At 57.6% G+C, this 24,903-nt stretch overlaps 1 protein-coding gene across 4 annotated transcripts in view; it reads left to right on the forward strand.

Moving 5' to 3' along the window:
- The window catches only part of CELF4 (CUGBP Elav-like family member 4), a 315,739-nt gene that overhangs the window by 226,117 nt on the left and 64,719 nt on the right, over positions 1-24,903 (forward strand). For 3 of the 4 annotated variants that reach the window (XM_069568696.1, XM_069568697.1, XM_069568698.1), the window contains exon 3: positions 15,170-15,218. In XM_069568696.1, coding sequence (XP_069424797.1) covers positions 15,170-15,218 — 49 coding nt within the window. Of the gene's footprint in view, positions 1-15,169; positions 15,249-24,903 lie in introns of all 4 variants that reach the window. The other variant, XM_069568695.1, reaches the window with a different exon arrangement.

A 24,903-nucleotide genomic window follows, 5' to 3' on the forward strand; every position in this document is an offset into this window, starting at 1 on the left:
GGACCAAGAATTCCACACTGTGGCCAGGGAGACCCAGAAACGTGTGGCGCCATCTTTCTTCCTGGCAGATTTGGACATGAGCCGCCTTCTGTCACTGAGGGGGAAATCCCAAGCCACTTGTGCTAAAGATGTGGTGGGGGGTGGAGGGGGAGGGAAAAACGACTTCCAAGAATTCCCCAACTCAGGTCCTGCCGTCCAGCCGGGGGAGCACCAGTGACTGAGGGCGTGTCCTAAGAGGGGCACTTTCTCCCTAGGTCCTCTAAGAGCAAAGTGAAAGTGAAAATGTTAGTAACTCAGTCATGTCCAACTTGTCGCGACCCCATGGACTGTAGCCTGCCAGGCCCTTCTGTCCATGGGATTCTTCAGGCAAGATCACTGGAGCGGGTTGCCATGCCCTTCTCCCAAGGCAGGGTTTAAATCAGAGGTGCGAATGAATGAATGCTGTCAGGAGCCGCTTCCTCCTGGTGCACTGGTTGAGTTCAGAGGCAGGGAAGGAAATTGGAGCCGGTCAAGGATGGCCTCAAGGGAGCCAGGTCTCTGGGGAAACAGGCTGGAGACGGGCTCTGTGAGAAGCAGGTGGAGTCCAGCTCCCAGGAAGCTCAGAGGCCAGGAGATCTCAAGAGGGAGCCTTTCTTAAATCAGGCTCTGATGAAGGTGGGGAGAATCCTGAGGAGGGGGTGTGGGGCTCAGGTGGTCTCCCCATGTCTCCACTGCACCCTCCTCTCCAGACACCAGGGCCCAGGCCTGCTCTGCCCACACCCTCATCAGCTTTCTGTCCACCAGACTGCGGTGGGGGGCCACCGCACGCCCCTTTCAAACCAGCCCTCCGAGCCACCGGGGAGTAAACAGAGACGGAGGCGATGTTGCCGCCTGAGTGCAAAGGGATGCAGGGAGAAGGAAGCTATTCCAAAGGTCCAGGGACACCGCCAGGCCAGCGACGGGAGGAGGGTAGGCGGTGATGCAGCAGGGGCCAGGGAGACACAATAAGATGGAGAGAAATGAAGCGGGACCCCACCCGAAGCCAGAGGTCGCGGGGCAGGTCTAGAGGGTCGGCCGGGGAGGGGCGGGCGGCGGGGGCTGGGGGTCGGGGGGTGACAGCTCTGGCATTTCGAAGGGCACTTGGGGGCCAGCGCCTGCCTTGATGAGACCTCGGGAGCTCTATAGACTTTCCAAACCTAATTAGTGTTTAATGGTCTGGAGAGACGCCACATCCGCCATCACCGGCCGCACCACGCCGGCCGGCTTCAGATTCTTAATTAACCTTTAAGGAGACGATCCGCTGTGGCCGCCTGGGGAGGCCACGTCCATCCCCATTGGCGCGTGCGCCCGGGGCTCACGGCTCTCTGCGCAGAGCGAAGCGCCCCGCGCGAGAGGCTGAGGGTGACCACAGCGTCCTGCTCTGAACCAGGTTTTCTTTTGAGAAGGCTCTGGAGCATTCATCCCACTGAGGCTGCCGGCTCAGAATCACTGCAAGTTGGGGAGGCAGCCCTCCCCGTGCTAAGTTGCTTCGGTTGTGTCCGACTCTTTGGACCCTGTGAACACTTAGGATCAGGGAGAGGGTAGTTGCAGCCATCAGCCACAGTCAACGGGGGCCGCCATCTGGCAGGAGGCTACCCAGGGAACAAGGCAGGCCTGTGATGTCGAGGCCAAGGGAGAGGCAGACCATCTGCCCAAAGGGGACCTCGTCTCCTTGTGAGGAGGTGGGCTTTAGTCCCTGGGCAGGGGAGTCTCTGAGGGGTTCCCAGCAGCTCCTGGTTCAGAATCATCCTACTTCCTGCAAGGAATGTGGGGCAAGGCAGAGCGAGGGGACCGTCCAAGTGGAAGTCAACAATGCCTCCAAGAGGGTTGGGTTCCAACCTGCTGGTGCAGAAGCTATTGGAGGCTGTGAGCCTGGCCCTGGGCAGAGGCAGTGGTGGTCCTGGAGCCAGAAAACCCAGGGAGTCAGCTTTGGGCTGGAGGTCGTGCGTACCTTGGGGACAGCCAAGGGCCAGAAACCACGAGAACCCAGCATGCAAGGGGAAAGAGGGTGGTGATGGCAAGAGGGATTCTAGAGTTGCCTCCATGGGGTGCAAGTTGAAGAGAAGGGGCTGGGCAAAGTCTCTGGGGGTGAGCAGGGGAGGGGAGAGGGGCCAGTGACTCTCAGGAGAACCCTACCATCAGGGGACAGGGGTAGGCAAGCAGAGGGGCACAGAGCCGGCAAGGGGGGCGGGCAGTAGAGTGGAGAGTGAACCCAGGTACTTAGCACCCCATGCCCATAACAGACACTGACAAACACACAGCCACCCACACCCACACCACAAGCACCATCCCCTCTGCCACCCATGCCCTCCAAACACCTGCAGTCTCGCATACTCACTCAAGTGTTCACCCCCACCAGGCGCCCCAGCGCCCAGGCACACGTGATCACACTCACACCTAAGCCTGACACACTCATGGGCAGTGCCCGTGACCCAGAGACCCTGGTGTGTTCCAGGAGGAGGGCCATGATCGATGCTTATTAATGAAGCTGCCCCGGAGATGGCTAATTGATGGCGGTGTGCGGCTGTTGTCTGGAATTTAACCTGATTCATCATTTAGCCTGTTGGAGGCTGGAGCGCTGTGTTAATTAATGCCAGGAAAACAGACTTGGATGAGCTGGCGGTGCAGGCTTGTATTAGCAAACGGAGAGCAAGGGGCAGAGGCAGGCAGTGGGGGGAAGGGGAGGGAGAAAGAAGGAATGGTTAAATCTAAAGCCCAGAGACAAAACAAATTCCAAATAGCCAATGTCGGCGCTGTTTCTAGGATGACTCAGGTTTGCGCTTGGCTGGCATCGTCAGACTGGTGTGGGACTAAGAGCAATTTCCTCTAGATTTGTCATTTTTGTGGTGTGGGCTTTGTTTTTTTCCTTTATCTTGCTTAGGGACTGTCCCTCCAGGCCTGAGACTGAGCCCCGTGAGACAGGGAGGAGGGGTCCCGGTTTGGGGGAGAGCGATGCGGAAAGCGCCCTTTCTGGGGTGGGTGCTCATGGGGGTGGGTGCTGAACCTGGCGGCAGGGTCCAGAGTCCAGGGCGGCCTGGTGGGGCAGGTGGTAGAGGAGGACTCAGGGGCGGGCTGCAGGGAGATGGGCGAAGCAGCAGGGAAGGTGGGCCACGGGCCTCCATCCAGCCCCCAGGGCCAGGCTGCCCACTCCCCTTCTCATTCCTGCCCACACAGAGGAGGCCAGGTCCAACTCAGGAAGGCAGTGGTTCCACATGGGCTGGGAAAGGTCAGACCCAGCTGGACAGAGCCCCATGCGGAAGGCCCAGAGCCCCCGAGCCCCCTGGTGAGGTGCGTGCATGCTCAGGGTTGGTCCGCACAGCTGAGGGAAGCCTTGGGTGCTGGGCTCGCCTTGCCCTGTGGAGCTCTGCTACCTGGGCTGATGTGATGTGGGAGCAGGAACCGAAACGCCCCCTCCCCCCCCCCCCCCCCCCCCCCCCGTCCCGAACAGAGCAGAAGAAGGGACTTCCAGGTGGTGGGTCCCGGCCAAGTGCGGGTCTAAGGGGCTGAGGGCGGAGGCACCCTGCGTGGCTGCGGCCCAGGAAGGGTGGGCTTGAAGGCCTTTCAGCAAAGCCCTTGTGCAGACTGGGCCGCGAGCTCCCCGGGGAAGGTCTGCTGTGCCTGCTTGTGCGGGGATCAGGGCAGAGCCGGCGGTGGAGAGGCTCTGGGGGATGAGGAGTTGGGGGAGCGAAGCGAGTGCTATCGTGTGTTTGCTGAGCACCTGCTAGACACCGGGCACTGTGCTAAGAGCCTCACAACTGCGAGGTTCTCCACACTCTGGGGCTGAGACCCTAAGAGGTCAAGTGACGGTCCCACCTCATGGCACAAGTAGGTGGCGGAGCTAGGACCGACATCCAGGTCTCCCAAAGAAGTCAGGGCTCGTTTCATCCAGAATATCCATCTATCCACTGCTGGTTGTTTGTTGTTTTTTTTTCATCACACCCCCCACCCCCACACTGAAGAGGGTTAGCGACCCAGCCTGGCCCTGCAGGCTAATGAGCTTCGTTTCCACGGCAGCGGACGGTAATTAGGACCACAAGGTCCTCCCACCCTTGCCAGGGCAGCTCCGGCGCCTTGGTGCGAGCGGGTGAGACGGACTCGGGGCTTGGAGACAAAGAGACAGGCTGCCCTTGGCTGTGTGGGCCTGGGAAGCCCTGGTCGCTGGGTAGGGGCTGAGTCCAGCCGCACCACAGCCTCTCTGGGATCTCTCACTGCGCCCCCTCCCCCAGCCTCACCTGCCACAGCCCCGAGAAGCACCCACCCACGCAGGGGGGAACTAACCCGCACCCCACGGGCAGTGGTCGGGGGTGGGGGGGACAAGGAAAACTAAGAAGCTCATGGGGACCCCTCCCTTTGGAAACAAGCTGGAGAGACCTTAGACCAACCCAGCGGAGGGGGCACCTCCTTTGTTTGTACCCAGTGGGTGAGGGGAAAGCATTCTGTAAACTTAGATTCCAGAGAGCGGAGAGGGCGGAGGCTGGGAGAGAGGCGGGGGAGAGAAAGAAAAAAGCAGAGGGGAGGGGAGGGGGCCGCCCCAGGCAGTCCCACCAATAGGCTCCTTCAGCGCCGCCGCTGTTCGCTGGACACTGCGGAGCAGAGCAGCCTGTTGCTATGCAACTGCCGGGGGCCTGCTTGTGGGGCTGGACCACGGAGGATGTGCCGGTTGTACAGACTCCCGCGTCCTGCCCCACCCCCTCACTGCGGGCGTGAGCTCTCCCCCCGCCCTCCACCTGCCCACAGATGGGGAGGAGACCCAATGCCGAGACAGCGCTGGCCGTTCCTGATCTAAACGTCCCCCCACTCCCCGCCCCTATCGGGCGCCACTGCCCCGTGCCCGCGCTGCGCCCTTGCTCTTTCCCAGAGCGGCCCTGGTGGAATGCTGTTACTGCCAAAACCTGACGGGGTCGGGGTCGGGCGGGCGGCGGGGGGGTGGGGGGGTGGGGGGAGGGTCGGGGGCGGACACCACTGCCCGCAGCACAGTCTCAGACCCTCCTGTGTCCACCTGACCTGTCTGCACATCGCAGTCCCTGCTGCCTGGCACCCGGCTGGCTCTTCTCCGAACTCCACCCGCGTGCTCCGCAGTCGCTCCTGCCCTGAACCCCTCCCCTCCCCCCCATCCTCCCCACCCCATCAGTTTTGTTCCCCTGGCTTATCTGGTGTCCCAGAGAATGGACGGAGGTAAGCCTAGGCGAGTGGTCAGCCCCGGTTCTGGAGTTGAGGAGGACTTGAGCAGTGTCGCCCGCCAGGGTCTCGCGCGCCTCCCATCCAGGCACATGGAGCCCACACAGGCACACTCCTGTCCTGACGGTCATTAAGACACTCGGGCCCCTGTGTTGCTTCTCCGTCACTCTCCTCCATCCCCTCAAAGGCCACTTTGGACGGCAGCAGACCGCACTGAGTCCAGAGGCCGTGACTGGCAGAGTGAGAGGTGTGCCTGGGGGGAACCGCGCCACAGTCCCCCTGGCAGAGGGCGCAAGGGCTTGGGGCTCTTTTTTCAGACAGGTGAGGATGAAGGTGAAGAATGGGAAGGATGAGGGTTCGATGTCCCTACAGTTGACCCGGAGGTGACCTCCTGTGTTGTGTCAAGGGACAGGCCAGAGGCCTCTGCTGGCAGGCGCCCCCGCCCTCGACCACCACCACTTGAGGGGCAGCCGTGAGCTGGACCATCTAAACGAGGAGAGGGGTGAAGAGCTAACAGGGCCTACATGCCTGACCCAACAAGCATCAGATGGCCTCCTGAAAGCGGGGAGTGGGAGCAGAACCAGATTTATTAAAAATCTTATCTGGAGGGTTTGCATTTCAATGGGCTGTGGATTTGCATATTTTAACAATAACCTCCGGGTTCTTCTGTCTGGTCTGAGCTCACTGGCTGTCTCTCTAAACCACGATCACTGCTTCAGTAAACCCTTCTTAATCCAAAGGTACAACATCGCCACTTTCCTGGAGAAGGAAGGATTAAAGGCCTTTCTCTCTGGACCAGAAATAGGGCTGTTCGGCGGGTGACCACTTCTGGCCTCTGGACCCTCCTGCCGCCAGGGCGTGGCTGAGGCAGGAGGGAGCAATGCCGGTTACAGGCGCATTAGAGGGTTCAGTCATCCATCTGTTGGTGGCTTGGATGGTAAAGAATCTGCCTGCAATGCAAGAGGCCGGGGTTTGATCCCTGGGTCAGGAGGATTCCCTGGAGAAGGGAATGTCCACCCATTCCAGTATTCTTGCCTGGAGAATTCCATGAACAGAGGAGCCTGGTGGGCGAGTCCATGGGATGGCAAAGCGTCGAACACGATTGAGCAACTAACACTTTGATTTTTCATCCATTTGCTCGGCGAGCATCTGAACACCTACTGCGTGCCAGGTGCTGTGGGAACAGAACTGTGTGGGCCTTCCCTCATAAAGAGGAGACAGACGTTAAACAAATAAATCTACAAATTGAGAACCGTACTGGTTCATAACTGTCCTAGGTTATGGCAAGGCAGTGAAAAGAGGGGAGCTTGAAGGGACCCTTCAAGGTGGGGTTGGGGGAGCTGAGACCTGAGGTGTTGGGGGGGTGGCCGGGCAGCAAGCGCCCTGCACCCACAGGCGGGCCTGTGACCTGTCCTCATGCCCTGGGAACGGTGCCACCCTCTGGCCTGGCCAGAGTCCCCTCAGAGTCTGGTCTATGAGCAGGGGCTTCAGCAAAGGCGCATGTCACTTATGCAATCACTGCAGGGTGTCCTTGAGTCAAAACTTTATGATGACAGCCAACAGGATCCCCTTGACTCTCTCCCCCTCTCTATGGAGCAAACCATATGCGATTTATTAAGGAGGTAATTAAAACAGTGTATTTACAACAAGCTGCAAATAGTGTGTGCCACTTCTGCCAGGCCCCTTCCATGTCTCAAGGGGACTTCAGGAGCCCCGGGGCAAGGGATTCATCCTTTCCTTCCAAGGCTACTGAGGGCCTACTCTGCACAGCCCGGAGACTCCAGGAGCCTGGGATTCAAAATCTGCCCTCTGGGGCTTTAAACAAACAACTCCTCCATTCATTAATTTGTTCATTACGAATTGCTAAATGCGGCAAAGGCAAAATCCAGGTGGAGGGCAGGGTCGCTAAAGAGCAGCCCACCTGTGGTCCCCGCGGTCCCATTCAGGGGCTCTCTTCTGTATCCGTACTGGATGATTGCCTCCTCATTTATACCAGAGGCTGGAAATTCTCAGTCCATCCTCCACAAATTACCCAGAGGTCATCTTTAAGAGATAAATCTTTTGAGTAACACTGTTTCTGGAGCTTGTGCACAGTTCCACCTGAAAACACGTGATGGTCAAGGAAATGTCTGATGCCTGGAGATAAGCTTGCAAGGTGATGGGGACGCAGAAAGGCACCGTGTTCAGGGCGGCCTCACGGGCAGCCCCTGCCCCTTGCTGTCACCCAGGCCTCCACCCTCGGAAGGGTCCCACCCTTGGGGTTTAGTCCTCTGCAGTTGCCACCTTGAAATTCTTATAACATCATCTTTGAACTCGGGTTTTATAAGTGTCGTCCATGGGGTGAAGAAGCCCGTGTAGGGGGGCTGGGGGACTCTGCTTATGATCGATTCTGCCTCCCCTCTGCCTGAACCACATACATCCTGGTCCTCACGTGCAATCACTCTGCTTTCTAGGCCAGCCAGCAATGGCTTGGGTGGAGTTTAGCGAGGGTCGGGTCAGGCCCACTCTTCCTGTGGCCCCCCTTGGGCTCACAGCGCTGTGACATGTCTGTCTGGTCAACAGAGCCCTTGTCATAGCAGGTGACTAATGCATCTCTGAAACAGACTTTAAAATACCCTTGAGGGTCACCTGCCCATGTGGGTTAAGGCAGAGGGGCCACGGGCAGAAGTGAAGTCTAGCCTGAGTGCCCAGGGCTCACCTTGGGCTTGGTTGTACCAGGTTGGTCTGGAGTCAGTGGAAAGGGGAATCCAGTCCACCCCCAGGGTACAGCACGGGTCTGGGTTCCTCTGAGGGTCTCCATGCCTGAGGGGACCTTCTGTTTCTTCTTAACCTTCCTGAGTCTAGCTTACATTTCTCTCCTCAAGGCACCCTCCAGGCATTAGCCACAAAAACGAAATTGTATAATTTTGGTGATTCTGCGCAGGAGTTAAATGTTCTGATGTTTGCATTTAAAACTGGCATCACACAAAATAAAGATGAATGGTAGAATCCATGCTAATACTTTAAATTTTATATTTTTCTTTACTTAAAATGACATCAAATAGCTGAGTTAAAAAAAAAATACCATGACAAGTCAAGAAAGATAGAAACCATGAAAGAAAGGGAAAGCTTTATATTTTAGTGCTCTAATGATGCCTTTTCCCTTGCTTTTTGAATAAGTGAAAGTGTTAGTCGCTCAGTCGTGTCCGACTCTTTGCAACGCCGTGGACTGTAACCCACCAGGCTCCTCTGTCCATGTGATTCTCCAGGCAAGAACACTGTAGTGGGTTGCCATTCCCTTCTCCAAGGGATATTCCCAACCCAGGGATCTGATGCAGGGATAGCAGCTGGGTCTCCAGCACTGCAGGCAGATTCTTCACCATTTGAGCCCTGCGAATTGTCTCTTCCCAGAGCAGAGATGCGACTGGGGTTGGGGCACCGATGTCCGAACAAGCCCAGAACGCACGGTCTGCTTCTTCACCGTTTCCGTGGCCATCGTGTGTGCTAGGGTGGGGGACAGACAGCATAGAAGCTGAGGTCTCTGGGAGGATGAGAGCAGATGGGGACAGAGGGAGAGTAGGGGCCAGGTTTGGGGAGTGGGTGGGTGCACACAGAGCTAAGAGCTGCCTCCAGTGCAGGCTGCGGGTTTGGACAGAAGAAGAGTCAATATTACCAGAGGACTTCCCAGTTTGGGGAGATGTGAGCCCTTTGGATGAGCAGGGAACAGCGTACCACCAGGTACCCACACACCCCGAAAGGAGCCAGAAAGGACCGTTGGCTTTGAGGCTTGGACACCCACCCTGAAAGTACATCCAGGGGCTCAGCTGCCACTGGAGAGCACGCTGGCCATCTCCATAGGCCACCACAGTGACCCTGCCACCCCCACCCCCAGCCTCACGCAGGGCACTGGCCCAGCCTTTCCTGGCTCACAGATCGGCAACAACGTGGAAGCTGACGTCTTTGAGGCCACTGCACTAGTCTCCTCCCTCATTCAATTCCATCCCCAGCCTGAAGGAATTCCTTCATGAGGTCTGTGATGTCACACAAGTACTACCCAAGCATGGGTGTGGGTGCACGTGTATACACACACACACACACACACACACACACACTCACACTCCAGGAGATGAGTCCTGAGTTAGGGTTTGAGAGTCTGTGAGTAGGAAATCAGGTCCCTGCTGTTGTTTGAGAAACATGTGACTCCCCAGTCTGTCACACACACGCACACACACACACACACACACACACACTCATACACACACATGAGAGAGAGAGAGAGTGTAGCATAGGCCGCTTGTGGCCAGGGGGCTGAGAGCTAACCAGTGAAGTCTTACCGGAAGGACAGGGAGTCTTGTCGAGGAGAAGGAGGGTGTGAGTGGCCATTCCCTGGTGGCTCGGATGGTAAAGGACCCACCTGCAAAGCAGGAGACTTAGGTTCAGTCTCTGGGTGAGGAAGATCCCCTGGAGGATGGAATGGCAACCCACTCCACTATTCTTACTGAGAGAATTCCATGGACAGAGGAGCCTAGAGGGCTATAATCCATGGGGTCACAAAGAGTTGGACATGACCGAGCTACTGACACTTTCACTTCACTTTTTAATTTTTTTTGGACGAGTGACAGCCAGCTTTCCAGGCTCTTTTTTATTTCTGAGACAGCTCTTGGTCAGCTCACTGGGGCCTGGTATGAAGCAGGGGGCTCAGGATCCTGAAAAGACAGGTGGAGGGGGACCCAGCTCAGGGGCAGGGGGCCCAAGGGATGCTGCGGACAGTCAGGGCTGTCCCAGTGAAGCAGGGCGAGTTCTGAATGTCCCCAAGGCCCTTACCAGCACTGTCTTAGGCAAGGACAGGACAGTAAGGGACATGGGGATGGGGGTAGGGGCGGGCTCAGCTCGCCATGCCAGCCCTCAGGAAGGTGGTCATAGCAAAAGCAAAGCGGGGTGAAGATAGCCCCTCTCTAGGCTGGTGGCTGAACACCTGAGGCACTCAGGGGCCCATGATCCAGGCTGGCCCTGCTCTGGCGTGGTCTCATCCCCACCTCGCGGAGCCCCTTGCAAGCCCAGGGAGAAGAGACACAGAGACAGGGGCGTGGCTGCCACGCAGGAACAAGCCCAGAAGCACAGCTGGAGTTGTACCAGGAAGGCAAGGGAAAGGGTAACTGGAGCCACAGTGGTTAATCAGGGCCGGCTTCCCAGGTGCAGAGGGAAGGCCCAGCACCCTGGCCCACAGGGGGCAGCAGAGAGCCGCGTGGTCCTCCCCCGAGCAGAGATGAGTGGGGTGTGGGAGAGCCAGAGGGTGTTAGGAAAGATCTGGCTGGCCTGTCCATCAGTCTTTTTGTCTGCCCACTGGCCACAGTCCTCTCCTTCCATGGGGACCCACGCTGGACAGACAGGTGAAGCCTTTGGACTAGCTCAATCATCATATTTATTCTAATTGTATCGTAATCGTCCCCAAGGAGCCCGGTTCAAATGAGCTTGACATTATTAAAATTTTAATGCCCAGTTTTCATAGCTGAATGAATATTTAAAGGGTATGTCCCAGCTTAAGTTATGATGATGAAGAAATTAATGGAATGTCTTGTTTAATGCATGGATATGTGTTGACGCAAAAAGTGGCAGAGATGGGGAGGGGGAAGGGAGACCCAGCCAGAGCAGAAGGGGCCTGGGAGGGAAGGAGCCCTGCCGCCCACCCTTGGGCGGGACAGGGAGGGCCCCAGTCCTGGGCCAGGACCACTCGCTCCCCCTGAGGGTGCCCCCCAGGCTGGAAGCAGGAACGCAGTCGATGACAACGAAAGTTAGCAATGTCCCCAGGAGGGTTGACCCCGGAAGCATGAGGGCGGCTTCATGCTTGACCTGTCCTGCAGGCAGCCCAGCTCAGGTATCAGGAGATCCAACCTGTGCTGAAGGCCACAGGGGGCATGGGGTGATGACCACCAGGCTGATGACCCTGCCTCCAGCCCCAGGCCCACCCAGAAGGACAATATCATGGCTGAGAGGGACGCCTGGACAGAGCAGCAAGGGATGGGTTGAAGGAAAGACACAGAGACTTAGGCTCCAGCATCCTCGACATTCACCTACAAGGGACGCCCTGGGGCTCATGTGGCTGAGAGATCCAGAGGCCACGGTCAAAGTCAGAAGGGCAAGGAAGTGGCCCCCGCCCCTTCTGCCTTCCTCCCAGAATTCTTTCTCCCCCTCCACACCGGTCGTGCCTCGCAAAGCCATCTCTGCAGCACGGTCTGACCTCCCCTCCCCAGGACAGAGGCAGTCTGAGACAGGGCCTGAGTCTGGAACAGGGAAGAGAGACTGGCCAGAGAAGGGAGGTCTCCCTTCAGGCCGGAGGCGTTGGTACAGAGCCTGCTAAGAAATCTTCCCGACTGATCCTGACACTTTATTTCTGCTGAGAATTAAGAAAGCACAGGCCATATTTTCTCTCTCCATCTAGCCAGGCACTCCCTGACATCCTCGTGAAGGCTGTGTGGATGCTGACCATCCCTAGATAGTAATGGGATATGAAATATGACCCCAGGAGCCACAGGTCCACGGTAGCCAAGCCAATTCTGCTCCACCGCCACGGGTGCCTGGCCCACAGCCGAGGGCAGGTGGGAGGCTGGACAAGCCCCTGGGTCCTTGCCGCCAGGATTCCAGTGATGGAGGGTGTCTGGAATCACCGTCCGGGGCTGGCCGGCTCAGGGAGGGCTAGTGAGGGGCGGGGGGCTGAAGGGAACCAAGCCTGAGTCCATGACCTGGGGCACAGCATTCACAAGCGCCCAGGTACCAAGGACAGTGGGCCAGTGGCTGCTGCCTGAGGGTGGGGCGCCCCCGCGGGGGGAAGGCTCCAGGCACAGGCAGATTCCATCTACCTTGTTTACTTTACCCTGGAAAATGGGTCCCCTCAGAACAGAAACAGTTCCCCCCGCCCCAGCCCTTGTCAATCCATAGGACTCACCCCCTCTGCTTGCGCAAAGAGCAGGCTTGCCGCGGGGCTTCATGCAAAGTCCCCACCTTCAGAAACAAGATGGCAGGGAAGGTGCCCTCCTGGGTCTCCTGACCTAAGCTTTTGGGGTTGGCCTGGGCCCGCTCTGGCCCCAGGGATGAAGTCTCCTCTGTGGGCTCCTCCCTCCCTCATCTCCACAGCTGCAGAGCTTGGCTGACTCTGGCGCACACACCTCTGCCTGCCTCTGCTCACCCCCAGTCCTCACTGGAGAAGCCTGAATCACCCCACCGCCCTCCCCCCCTGCTCCCTGCTCTTCTGTTTTGAATTTTCCCAGACCTTCCCCAAGCCTGTTAGGCCTGGTTTCCAGCATCTTTGAACACTCAGGCCAGTGTCCAGAGTCCTGGGTTCATCTTGATCACCATTGACCACCTGTGTGACCTCAGGCGAGTTTCTTAACCTCTCCAAAACTCCTTTTCCTTGGCTAAAGTTTCCCTATTTGCATACACCCTAGAGGAAGTGATGTTAGTCCGACAATATAATTTTGGAGCAGCTGTTTGTGTTCCTGTAGGTGTAACAGGGCAGTAGCCCCCGTGCAATTCAATGCCCAAACTTGACTGTACCATCTATATGGAAAAGGGAGAATTCCTGCAGGGCCTTTCCCCCTGGAGTACCAGAAAGACTTCAGGATCAAGGGCAAGAAGCTGGTGGGGCTGTGAGAGAGACACTTTCAGGCCAAAGGAACACACAGGGGAAAAAAAGAGCTGGGCCATTAAGAATGGAATGATACAAGAGATTGTGGGAGCCAGATTTGTGGGGCTAGGCTGAGGAAGCTGTAGTCAATATGATGGCCCACTTGCCCCTTGCCAGAAAGACATCCTCCCTTCGTCCTCTCCTTCCAGAGCAACAGTGCAGTGTATGCTCACCTAGTCATGTCCAATTCTTTGTGACCTATGGACTGTAGCCTTCCAGGCTCCTCTGTCCACGGGATTTTCCAAGCAAGAATACTGGAGTGGGTTGCCTTTCCTACTCCAGGGAATATTCTCAACCCAGGGATCAAACCCATGTCTCTTGCATCTCCTGCATTGGGAAGTGGATTCTTTACCACTGCACCACCTGGGAAGCCCCCCTTCCAGAGCAGCTTGGGGTCAAATGAGATGAAATATACCAAGACCAACTCACCCTCGTCGTGTTAGCTCCATGCCTACCAACCCTGGCTGCATCCCAGACCTCCCACTCCCGGGGCTTAGCTTTTCATTGGAAAAAGACAGAATAATACCTTCCTCAGAGAATTATAAAAATTACATAAGCAAGAAAGCCATAGAAATTCACCCAGGAGAGTACAATGGCCAGAACTGGGTCCAGGTCAGCCGTGGGGCCTTTCTGGAGTAAGAGACCATTACAGCTCTGGGGGGTGTGAACCGGGGGAAGGGGTGTTCCAGAAGCGGAGAGAGCTTTGGAAAGGGCTGGGTGTGGAGCCTCCGAAGGCATAGAATGGAAGAAGGCATAGAATGGAAACCGGGGGGAGAGCCCTTCTCCCACAGTCAGATTCCTGCTCGGCCTCCTGGATCCTTTTCTCAAGGACTGGAAAGGAGGTGGTTTATGGAGGAGCCAGGGCCCCTGAAAGGAAGCTGAAAATTTCCTTATGGCCCTCTTTCTTCTCCCTGTGACTGGAGGTCCCTGTACCGCACACTTAACTCTGCTGGCAGAGCTTGCATACCCAGCACCTTCCTTTCCCTCAGCTCCACAGGGGGCACCAAGTGGGGACCTCTGAGCAAACAGTGGCACCCAGCCCTCTCAGTGCACCGGCCTCCCAGCATCCTCTCTTGCCGCCTGGCGACCTGGCTTCCTGGTCCTCTACTCTGTGCCCTGCCTCCCGCCTATGTCCTTCCTCGAGCGATTCTGCCCTTCCCCAGCTTCCTCTTCACCTTGCTGAGTCATGGGCCCCCACGCTCCCCCACCCAGTCGTCTTGACGCAGCCAAAACTTGCTCAGAATCCTAGACCAGGAGGAAGCTTGCCACGGGCTAGTCCAGCCGCCTCCGGACACGAGGGGAAGTGGCAATGAAAAGTCACCTGGTACAGAACAAAAGGCCCTCAGATAGCCCTGGCAGACCCGGGTTCCCAGGCACATCCTGGCACGTGCCGCCCCGCCTCAGCTTCTGCATCTATCAAATGGGGCGTTTAGTACCTAACTGCCTATCGGGGTGCGTTTGGGAGAGAAATGTAGGTAGAATGAGGGATCAGGGAGGTACGTGACACGCAGAAGCACGGGCAGAGACACAAAGTTCTATTCCATTTGCGCGATTACTCCCGTTTTTATTGTCTGAAATATCTTGGGACCTCAGGGCCTCCTAGCCCATCCTATGCCTCCGGCAGCAGGATTAAAAACAGGCTGCGGAGCCTTGGATCCTTGGAGTTGCGAGCCCCCTAGTGGCCTGAACGAGGCATTGCATGGATCCTCCCGAGAGGCCGGCAGCTGGAAGATGGGGAGGCAGGCGGTTCTCTGGTGTCCTCCTGGCACCCGGACGTCACAGGAGACGAATAGCTGCCGATCCCGCACATACCGCCCCCACCCCACCGAGGGGACAGCCTGGCTGCAGTCTGGAGCCCCAACCCTGAGCTCTGCTCCAACCGGGAGCTGCGAGGCCCGGAGCCTTGGGCACCCCTGGGACCAACCGCCGGCGTCTGGGGGATGGCACAGGGGTGGGGTGCCACTCGCTGCCGGGCCCCAAGCTAGGAAGGAGTCAGTTGCGGCCAGAGACCAGCTCGGCAAAACCAGCTGTGTCCTGGGTGGACCGACATCGAAGTTAGCAAGAGCCCCTCACGGCTGGCAACACCTCAGGGTCTTCAGTCCTGAGACACCCTCCTGAAATCAGGGGGGGTCCTAGGGACCGCGCTGGGGAGGGGAGGGGTCGGGGCTTTAGTGGAGACCCTCACGCACGGGTGCTGGGGGCGTGGGTGTCCGCGTCCGAGGAGTGGGCGTGTGCCGTGTCCCTTGAACACTCGCGCACCTCGGGGTGCAGGCGCGCCTGCTCTAATGCTGCCCACTCTGTGCTCTGTTACAGATGAACCGGCCGATCCAGGTGAAACCGGCGGACAGCGAGAGCCGAGGAGGTAGTAGCTGCCTGCGCCAGCCCCCTTCACGTGAGGGCCCACTTGTCTCTGCCCCTCCCTTCTCTCCGGCCCCGTCTTCTCCCCTCCTGCCTCCCGCTTCACCCGAGGGCCCACTTGTCTCAGCCCTTCCTTTGCCTCCATTCCCGCCCCCATCCCCACCACCGGAGGGGTTGCAGCGACTCCCTGCCGCCGCCTCCAGCCCCCTGGGGACCTCGTGGCTGGGGCTTGGGACGGGGCTTTGGAGCCCTGGGTGGCTGGTGTGGGGACCGACTGAAGAGGAGGAGAATGGATTGGGGTCTGCATTTTGCTGGGGTTCCTTCCTCTCTGTGAGTCAATGGGCAGGATGTCCTTGGTGCTCCACTGCCCCCTTTAAGACAACCAGAAGGGCAGGCCCGCCTCTGTGTCAGGAAGGAAAACCCCACTGTGATGGGACGGGACTGGCTGAAAGGGCACCAGGATGAGAGGGAGGAAATGGGCTCCAATCCTTCCCTGGCCATCCCAGGTGATGCCAGTGGTAAAGAGCCTGCCAGCCAGTGTGGGAGATGGAAGAGATGCAGGTTCGATCCCTGGGTGGGCAAGACTCCCTGGAGGAGGGCACGGCAACCCGCTCCGATATTCTTGCCTGGAGAATCCCATGGACAGAGGAGCCTGGTGGGCTACAATCCATAGGGTCGCAAAGAGTTGGACACGACTGAAGTGACTTAGCACACATCTGTGGTGGGAAGCTCAGGCCAGATTGGGCAAGTCTGAGGAGGGCTGCCCTTGGGGTGTGGGGCCACTCCGGCCAAGATGCTGGACCTAGATACAGGCAGACAGACCGATGTCTGGAAGGGGCCAGAACAGAAGGACACGCACAGCCTCACCCACAGACGCAGGCCCCGCTCCCCGAGGGGACGCTCTGTCCTCTCCACCAGCGTGGCCTCACCCTTACTGTACACAGAGGGTGGACCAGGCCAGGCTCCAGCTTCCTCTGTCAAGCACCCACCATCCCGGGTTCTGACCGGGCACTGTGCCCACTCCATGCCCACGCCAGCACCCTCTGCCCCTGGGCCCTCCCTGACTGGGCCTGGACAGTCATTCTCAGCTCAGCTGAGCACTGAGGAACTTCTCTCTCCCTCCCCCTCCCTCCCCCCAAATTTTCCAGGAAATTAAGAGCCTGAAGTCAAATAGACAAAAGCTACTTGCAAGATTCAGAGTTGAGCTCCGTGTCCTGTAGTGTGGCCTCAGGTCACCTGCCCACCTTGGGGGATGTCTAGGGTCCCTCCAGCACAGGTCGCTGCCCTCAGGGGGCCCAGCAGGGCTCCCACCTGGGTACAAGGTTTCTGTGGCCCTCCGGATGCAGGCCTCAACTCACGCCAAACAGGCCAACCGGTGTCCTGGTGCCACCCAAAGGAGCCCCATGCCCCTGAGACTGTCCCGTCCTGGGGAGCCCCATCGTGGAGGTGGAGACAGGTCAGCTGGAGAGCAGAAATCGTGCAGATGTGAAGGGCTTGCGTTGCAGAGACCAACTGATTCACTCCGGCTCCTGCCCCCTCCTGGCAGCCCAGTTATTCGCCTTTCTCTGCACACAGAGGCTCCTCAAACACCCAGGGCCAGGCCTCCAGCAATGTCCTTGCTGTGCGGCGGGGTCTCACAGAGGCAGCGAAGACCCCGGCCCTTTGGGGGAGAGCCATCAAGTAAGGGAGGGAGCTCGGATGGCACCCACACCCCCAGAGGAGGGGTCCCCAAGGTGGGGGCAGCCAGAGGCCTCAGAGGAGGTGGCACCTGAGTTGATTGAAGGAAGGTACATTCCACACCTGGGGAGGTGGAGTGGCCGGAAGAAGGCTCAGTGCGGGGAGGGCCTTCCACCACCACCACCAGCTCAGAGCCCCGCGGGTTTACACCAGGCTCACAGCCCGTGCTGCGAGGCCCGCGTGCTGAGCTCCAACACAAACCATTTCTCCCTCACTTGCCTTGGAGGCAGCCACCCTCCGACTCCAAGTTGCTAACCTCATCTCCTTTCTCCCATATATCTCCCACGTTAACACTTGCCCCAAACCAGATTAATCAGCTTTTTTATCCTTCCTGCGGCAGCAAGGGGGTGGGGGTGGGGGCAGGGGAAAGAGAGCCAAACCTAAACATCTATCTATTAATTGCATATTCAATATTAGACAGTGAGATGATCCTGAGTCAGCATCATCACCAAGCTCTTTGGAAAAAAAAAAAGAAAGTTTAAAATAATTTAATATCCATTAAATACTTCTTCTGTGGAGGGAGGGGAATGGGGGAGAGGTGGGCATTAACAAAGATGAAAGAAATGGGAATCGGAGACGGAGACAGAGGCAGGGGTAGGAGGGGGAGGGGAGGAGAAATCCAACAGGAAAGGAAGAGCCCAGAAAGGAGAAGAGGAAGGGGCAGAAGGGGGAGAGAGGCCTGGGCAGAAGCAGGAAGGAGGGAAGAAGCCCGGGAGCCAGGGAGACTTGGGGGCACAGGTGTGGGGGCGAGAGGAAGGGGTCCTGCAGGGAGAGGTGGGTTTACCCCACCCTGGCTCTCCACATTCTGGGTTCCACAGGCTAGGTGCTTGGCTGGGGCTCCCCAGGAAGAGTACAGGATGGCAGTTCTTGTTCTGGTCTTGGGTTCTAGCCCCACCTTTGTGCAAAATGAGCTCTAGCCTGGACACCACTTCTCTGGGCCTCCATGTCTTCACCCAAGGACAAGAGAGCTCACTTCCCAGGGGAGCTGGTGTTTACAGAGCACCCACTGAGGGCTGGCATTTATTTTATTTTATTTATTTTTCTTTGGGGGGCACCATGCGGCTTGTGGGATCTTAGTTCCCTGGCCAGGGATTGAACCCACACCCTTGGCAGTGAGAGCACAGAGTCTTAACCACTGGACTGCCAGGGAACTCCCAAAGGCTGGGATTTTAAACACACACATTTAACCCATACAACAACTTTGGGAGGTGGAAGTTTGGCCCCGCTTAAAGGTACAAACGAAGGCCCAGAGAGGCCACATAACTTGCTTCAGATCACACAGCTATGTGGTGGCCGAGCCAAAATTTAAAGCCCTGCCTGTCAGTCACCAGCACCCAGATGCTCTGCAGTCCTCAGACTCCTAGGATAGTCTTTTGGACTCCGGGGACAATAGGAAGGTGCCACAGCCATTTGTCGTACCTCTGGGTTCATTCTCAAGGTAAATAAGGGGCAAGGAGCAGGGTCCCAGGTGAGGGAGGCAGGTCCCAGCTGGACAAGGAGCTTTTAGACCTACCCATAAGACACGGGAGACCAGGACTGCAGGGGTCAGAGAAGAGAGAGCTCATTGAGCAGCAAGCAGGGAGGGCTTCCCAGCGGTGAAAACTGGACCAAGAGATGTAGACGCGGCAGGAGACAGGGAGGGCACGAAGTGAAAATGGAGCCCCGAGCTCAGGGCCAAGGGGGTGCATGTCTCGGTCAGAAGCAGGAGCCACTGACCCTGTGTGGGGACCCGGCAGAGAAAGAGCAGCAGAGCTCAAATACCCCTGGGCAGGAGAAGAGGAGACAGCCCCAATACCACCAAGAGCCAGCGTTCCAGCTGTGAAAGAAAACCAAAGGAGAAGGAGCCACCCCGACTGCAAGGAAGATCCTGTTAACCCCACAGAGCTTCCTGGAGCAAAGTGTATTCAGCTCAGATTCACCCCCAGCCCCACGGAAGCAAGCCCTTTCATTCACCAGGGGAGTGAGCCAGGCTGGGGACAGCAAAACACATGGTGGGCCCCCCACCACAGCCCCCCTACTCCCTACCCCCCCTACCCACACCCCCCCACACCCCCACCAGTACCTGCCCTGACATCTCAGAGGGCAGGATGCTTCCTTGCGCATGCCTGGTGATGTCCCGTGTCTCCCAGCAGACCGATGTACCCGCCCTGAGAGCTGCTTCACAGTCAGCATCTCCGCGGCTTCAGGGGCCCTCTGGCCTCTCCACGTCACTCTGTTTTGGGGGTGATGCCCGCAGGGTGCTGCCCACAGCGCTGACCCCTCCCATCCATCCTGCTTTCAGTCCAGGGTGGGCCTTATGGCCAAGGACAGGACAGGGCCCCCGCCCCCCCGCCCCAAGCCAGGCCCCTGTGGGCAGGCTATGGGGGCTCCTTTCAGAAAAGAAGGCTCTAGGCAGCCTGGCCTTAGGCAGCAAAACTGCTTGGGGACTCCCTGGACTGAACTGGAGGAGGCTGGGGCTGGGGTCCACCCCTCCCCCCCCCCCACAAAGGGTTCTCAAGAGAGTCAGCAGGCAAGTAGGACCCCTGGACGAGGGAAGGAGTGGCTGAGACCTGAGCCAGCAGAGTAGACATTGGCCTGACCCCACCCCACCCCCGTCACTCCTAGCCACACCCCAGCAGATGTGAGCTGTCCTCTAGGAACCTCACCCCTGCCATACTTGGCTCCATCACCAGAAGCCACCCCCACCTCTTCCCCAACTGGCTACAGGTCAGGAGGTTCAGCTAGCGGGAGCCTCATCCAGGCTGTGTATGGAGAAGCCCCCAGCGGGGTGCACTCACACACCTTCCCCCCATCCTGCAGCACACCCACACCAACAAAGGGACCCCCGCGCACCCAGCTCCACACCTGCTCCCAGTGAGGCGGGAACTGAGCGTCCCCCGCCCCATCCCGGGATCCAGTGACTGGGGGCGGGGCCCAGACGGGCTCGTCATCAGTTTTAGCTCATCAACATGAAATGACAGGAAGAAAAAAAAAATAAAAGAAACAGCGAGATGTCAGGCTGAAGAGCTGGAGAAGTTAGAAACCAAGAGGGCTTGGGAGGGAGACCTGGGGAAGAGGTGACTCGGGGACCCAAGGGGCTGCCCCCTCAGAGCGAGCAGAGAGGCACCAAGGGGCCCTTGTGGATGGGGGGGACGGAAGCAACGCGGAGAGCCGCCTTGAGGGATGGCCGCCATGCTCTCACCCGTCCAGAACCTAAACTGGAAACCACAGGGGCACATTCCAGCCTCCAGTGTGAGGCCCGAGCTGGGGGCGTGGTCATGCCCCTGTGGAGACCGCCAGGGGGCTCCCCCAGCCCCTCCCTGGTCCATCGGGCGTGTTTTCCGGAGGGGCCCTTCATCAGCTTAGACTGATCCCGAGAGGGGAGGCTGGATGGGGGCCTGCGATCACGGAAGGGAGGGTACCGGCGACGCAGCAGGAGGGCTGAGCTCCTGTGTCTCCCGCCATCTTCAGGGCCTGGGGGAGGCTCCGGAGAGGAAAAAGGAAGTGGTCCTGCACCCCAGCCGTGAACCCCCCACATAGGGAAACCTGGAGCCTGGGAGCCCACGTCTGGTCTCTCCACCAGCCGGGCTGGGGGCAAGTGTGACAGCATGTCCGTGAGACGTTCATTTCCGCTCCGTGCAGAGCAGGTGCAGGCCAGTCGCTTAGCCACGCGACCCTCTGAGCTTCTCGCTGCTCCCTGTTCGTTTACCAGCATCTTCAGGGCCCCTCATCCCGGCCAGCGCTTGCGTGGCAGCAGAGTCCCGCTGGGCCAGCTAATGAGGTTGGACCTGATGCATGGATGTGGCTCCGAGACCCTCCCCGAGGCCACATTCCCTGCCACAAAACCGGGGCTGACTCGGTCCTCCACCATCTGTAGCCCCATCAGTTCCTGCCGCTTTAAAAATTCTATTAAGTTCCTCATTTCTCCTCGGAGCATTCTTTTATTTCTAAACAGAGCCAGACCACGTGCAATTGGGAGGCCTTGGAGGGTCCACTGGAGGACCAGCTGAGGGGTGTGGGTCTCCCCTTCAGGTCCTGGCACCCTAGAGAGCCAGAGCCACCTGCTGACCCCCTGACGCTGGGTTTCTCACCTCCAGACTTTGACTTTTCTAGCTATTTAGTCCCATACGCTAATTAGGCAGTTTCGCAAGTGGCAGGTGAAATGGCCCCGCTTTCAGAAAATTCAATATACAGAAGTTTCCATTTTCCAGTCTCGAGAGGCAACAAATGACTCCCTCGACCAAAGCCTCCAGGGAGACAGAGGCCCCTCACGGTTCTGCCATGCTCCAGGCGGGAGGGGGTACACGAAACATGAGACCAGAGGGCCAGGGTCCACAGCATTTTGAGGATTCATCAGAATGATGCCAAAACGGTAGGAAACAAGGTTTTGAAAAATGGCGTTACTCTAGATGACCTGACCCAAGATGCAGCTTCTGGGGCAGTGTGGGGGGGAGGTGTTAGGAAAGGCTTGGAGGCAGGTGTGAACCGTTGCAGAAGGTCCTGGGTGAGGTTCCCCTGCGGGTGCGGGTGGGCTGAGCAGAGACCCCAACCCCAAGAACCGCCTCATTTCTGCCACAGCCAAGCTACTGTCTGGAAGTTGAGTCCCACAGCTAGGGCACCACCCACCCTGTGCCCAGTCTCTCCCCTTTGGGGCGTCAGGAGTGTCCGTCCAGGTTCAGCACCTCCTGACCTCTACTCTGGGGCTCCTGGCTGGTACCCCGCCAGAGAGATCTCAAAATGAGTGGAGCCCACCTCACCTCCGCCAGAGGATGCGTCACTGAGCTGAGAAGGGGTCCGGTGACTGAGGCCCCAGGCAGCCACCTAAAGGAGAGGGGTCTACAGCTCAGAGCAGAAGACACCTCCCGCCCCCGCCCCCACCTTTCTGTGGCCCCACAGAAGCCCCTGGGAGCAGGCAGGGTGTGTGTTCTGCTGAGGGCTGCTGGCCGTGTGTGTGATGAGGGTGCACCGGGCTGCCTTTCCTTACCACAGCCCCCAGACCCTGCAGACCCCCGCATCTTCAGCTCCTCAGTCATTAGGTTCAACATCATGCTCCTTTCTCACAGCTGTGTCTGCCTCCAAGGGCCTGGAGCGAGGGGTCAAGGTGAACCTTTGGTTGGGAGATAGCTAACTGCCCGGGGCAGCCAGGCCTGGACGAGCGCCTGGTGCCCTGGAGGGGCCTCAGGGGCCATTGTGTCCAGCCACATCCCCTTTGGTCCCCCAGCACCCCAGTCCACCTCTCACACTGCCCTCCCGCTTTTAAAAACCACGCAGAAGGAAAGCAACTCCTGGCCTCTCTCAGCCTCCTTCAGAGCTTGGAAATCCTGTTTTGTCAGCCTGTCCTGCCCTATTCCCTCTGGAATCTCTTGAGCTGTAGATTGTAATGTTTTCCCTTGAACACCAGCCCGAGTTGATATCCCAGCAGATCTCTCGTGTACTCGCGTCCCTGATTTATTTTGGACTGATGTTTAAAGAAAAGGCATTACAATGTTCAGCTCAGGAAATTCGTGTCAGATCTAAGACAGCACGTCCCCACTTCCCAGACAGTGGTGATGCTCAAGGAGCAGCCTGGGGCAGGGGCCCTATGCCTTTGGGGAGGACTGAAGATCAGACATCTCATCACCAGGCCAAGTGGCCCACCCAGGGCTTGGCTTCTTTGGTGGACAGGAAGTTTTACCACACATCTGACCGTAATCTTGCCTACTTTTGTTTAGGAATTTCCAAGCTGTTTAGTCGCTCAGTAGTGTCTGACTCTTCCTGAACCCATGAACTGTAGCACACCAGGCTTCCCTGTCCTTCACCAACTCCTGGGGATTGCTCAAATTCATGTCCATCGAGTTGGTGATACCATCTGACAAACATCTCGTCCTCTGTCTTCCCCTTCTTCTCCTGCCCTCAATCTTTGCTGGTGTAAGGTTCCTCTGTTCTGGGGTTTTATTCTCCACAACCCTTGCTCCTTCTGACTTAAAAGGATCTTTGCCTGCTTTCTCTCCCAGGCTGCTTTTAAAAAGAAAATTTTAAACTCCAGAAAGGTCCTCTTGTTTACACAACTGAACCCAACAGCAGCTGCATGAAGACAGGTCTTTGTGGCTGGAGAAGGAAGAGCGGCTGTTGGGAAAAAGGGTCCCTAGAGAGGGCCCCCGTGGGGCAGACGCACGTTATAAATACCTCGGTAACTCCTGCCATAGGTGCGAAATTATAATTAACTGCAAACCTGCTGAGCTTAAATGGACTTTAGGTTTGCAGCTGGGGGAAGGGGTGTTGATTGATCTGCATTTTGTTGTTAAAGTTCTTTTAATCCATTCGGCAAGTTAAGTGGAGACTCGTGGCTCCTCACCAAATTCCCTCTGGCCCCCGGCTAATTTAGCAAAGGACTGTTTCAGGGGAAATGGGATATTAATCATTGCAAATGGGCTCCTGGATGATATTTAAAAGCTGCCTCGCGTGTGCCCAGGCTGAAGGGACCAACAACAGGAACAGGGATGACAGAGCGAGGGCACCATGGACCCTGTCTCCCGCGCTGTCCCACGGGGTGCTTTTGCAGGCACTGTGTGCACGACGCAGAAGGTGGATGCACACTGCCCCAGGAGGCAGGCGGGATATGAGAGAGGATGGCAGAGGCAGTCCTCAGCGCAGCCTCCAGTGAACCCCGATGCAGGCAAGACCCATCCAGTGCCCTCCTGGCCCCCGACACACCCCACTCGAAACAGCCTGATAGCAGCAACGTGGCAGCGGTGAGGCTGTGCAGGGGGAGGTGGGGGTGAGAGGTAGGGAGAGACGTTGAGGACCAGAGAGATGAGAAAGGGTAACCCCTGCTTGACCTTCACGGGGAGAGGACTTGCACAGGAAAGGCAGAGTTTCCCAGGTGGGAAGATAGCCCGAGCCAAGGACAGCTTGGAGGATCCCAAGAGGTGGGAATGAGGGAGGGCAGGAATGAGGGAGGGCAGGATATGGGAGCAGTGATTTCCAGAAGGTGCTCTAAACTGACACATTTAGGTGAAGGGAAGCCATCTAAGGCTTTGGGGCAGAGGGTGACAGTGTGTATATATATATATGTCATGCTTTCCAAACAGTAGGTTAGGAAGACTCAGCCGGATGTGGGGAGGGAGCCGGAGCAGAGAGCCGGGCAGAGATGGTGCTGGTCATCCCACAACAATCTCTCACCAGCTCCTATTGCAAAGGGGATGGTGACACTCCCTCGGAGCTGCCATAGGTGGAACGCAGTTGGTTAGCTGTGGAATGTTCCCTGATGACAGCTGCTGTGGTTATTCTATTCTTACAGTCAAGTCCTCCACCGGTGAGAGGTGATGGAGGTGAGGACCGTTGACAAGGTGTGATCAACAAAGTGCCAACAGAAATCATACTTCCCAGGGCCAGAGCTGTACTGTGCGTGTGAATGTACCAAAACAGAGTGAGCCAAGGAAGGCTTCCTGGAGGAGGTGATAATTGGGATGACAGGTTTACCAAGAGGTAGCACCTGGACTGTGCCACAGTCAAAAACATGAAAACAGGCAAACGAGGCAAATACATGGCATCTTAGATCTTTTGAACAATAAAGTAGAGTTGGTTTGGATGGAGAGAAGGGTTCACTCCCTGCAGTAAGAAGACCAGATGTGGTGCACTGTGGGTCTCCCTGCTCCTCGTATTCCAGGGCACAGAAGTCCTGGGTGTGGCGCACGGTCAGTCTGAGTCTGGGGCCAAACTGTCTCTTCTCACCCTTCAGTCCCAGCTCACCGGGCCCATCCCAGGGCTTGTTTCTCTACCATAAGCCGCTGCCCAGTTTTCCTGATCAGATGTGCCTGTCTGCTGTTAGAGAGGCTTGCTCCTTCCCCACCCAGTTCAGGACAATACACAGGGGATCTAGGCAATGCCTGCAGCAGCTGCTGCTAAAGCCATGCCAGGACACTGGAAGGAAGATTGAGAGTCAGTAGGGACCTCAGGTCTCCCATTAGGCCACCCAGAGCCTCCAGTAAGAG

The sequence above is a fragment of the Ovis canadensis genome, chromosome 23 (genome assembly GCF_042477335.2).
Source record: "Ovis canadensis isolate MfBH-ARS-UI-01 breed Bighorn chromosome 23, ARS-UI_OviCan_v2, whole genome shotgun sequence".
NCBI lineage: Eukaryota > Metazoa > Chordata > Mammalia > Artiodactyla > Bovidae > Ovis > Ovis canadensis.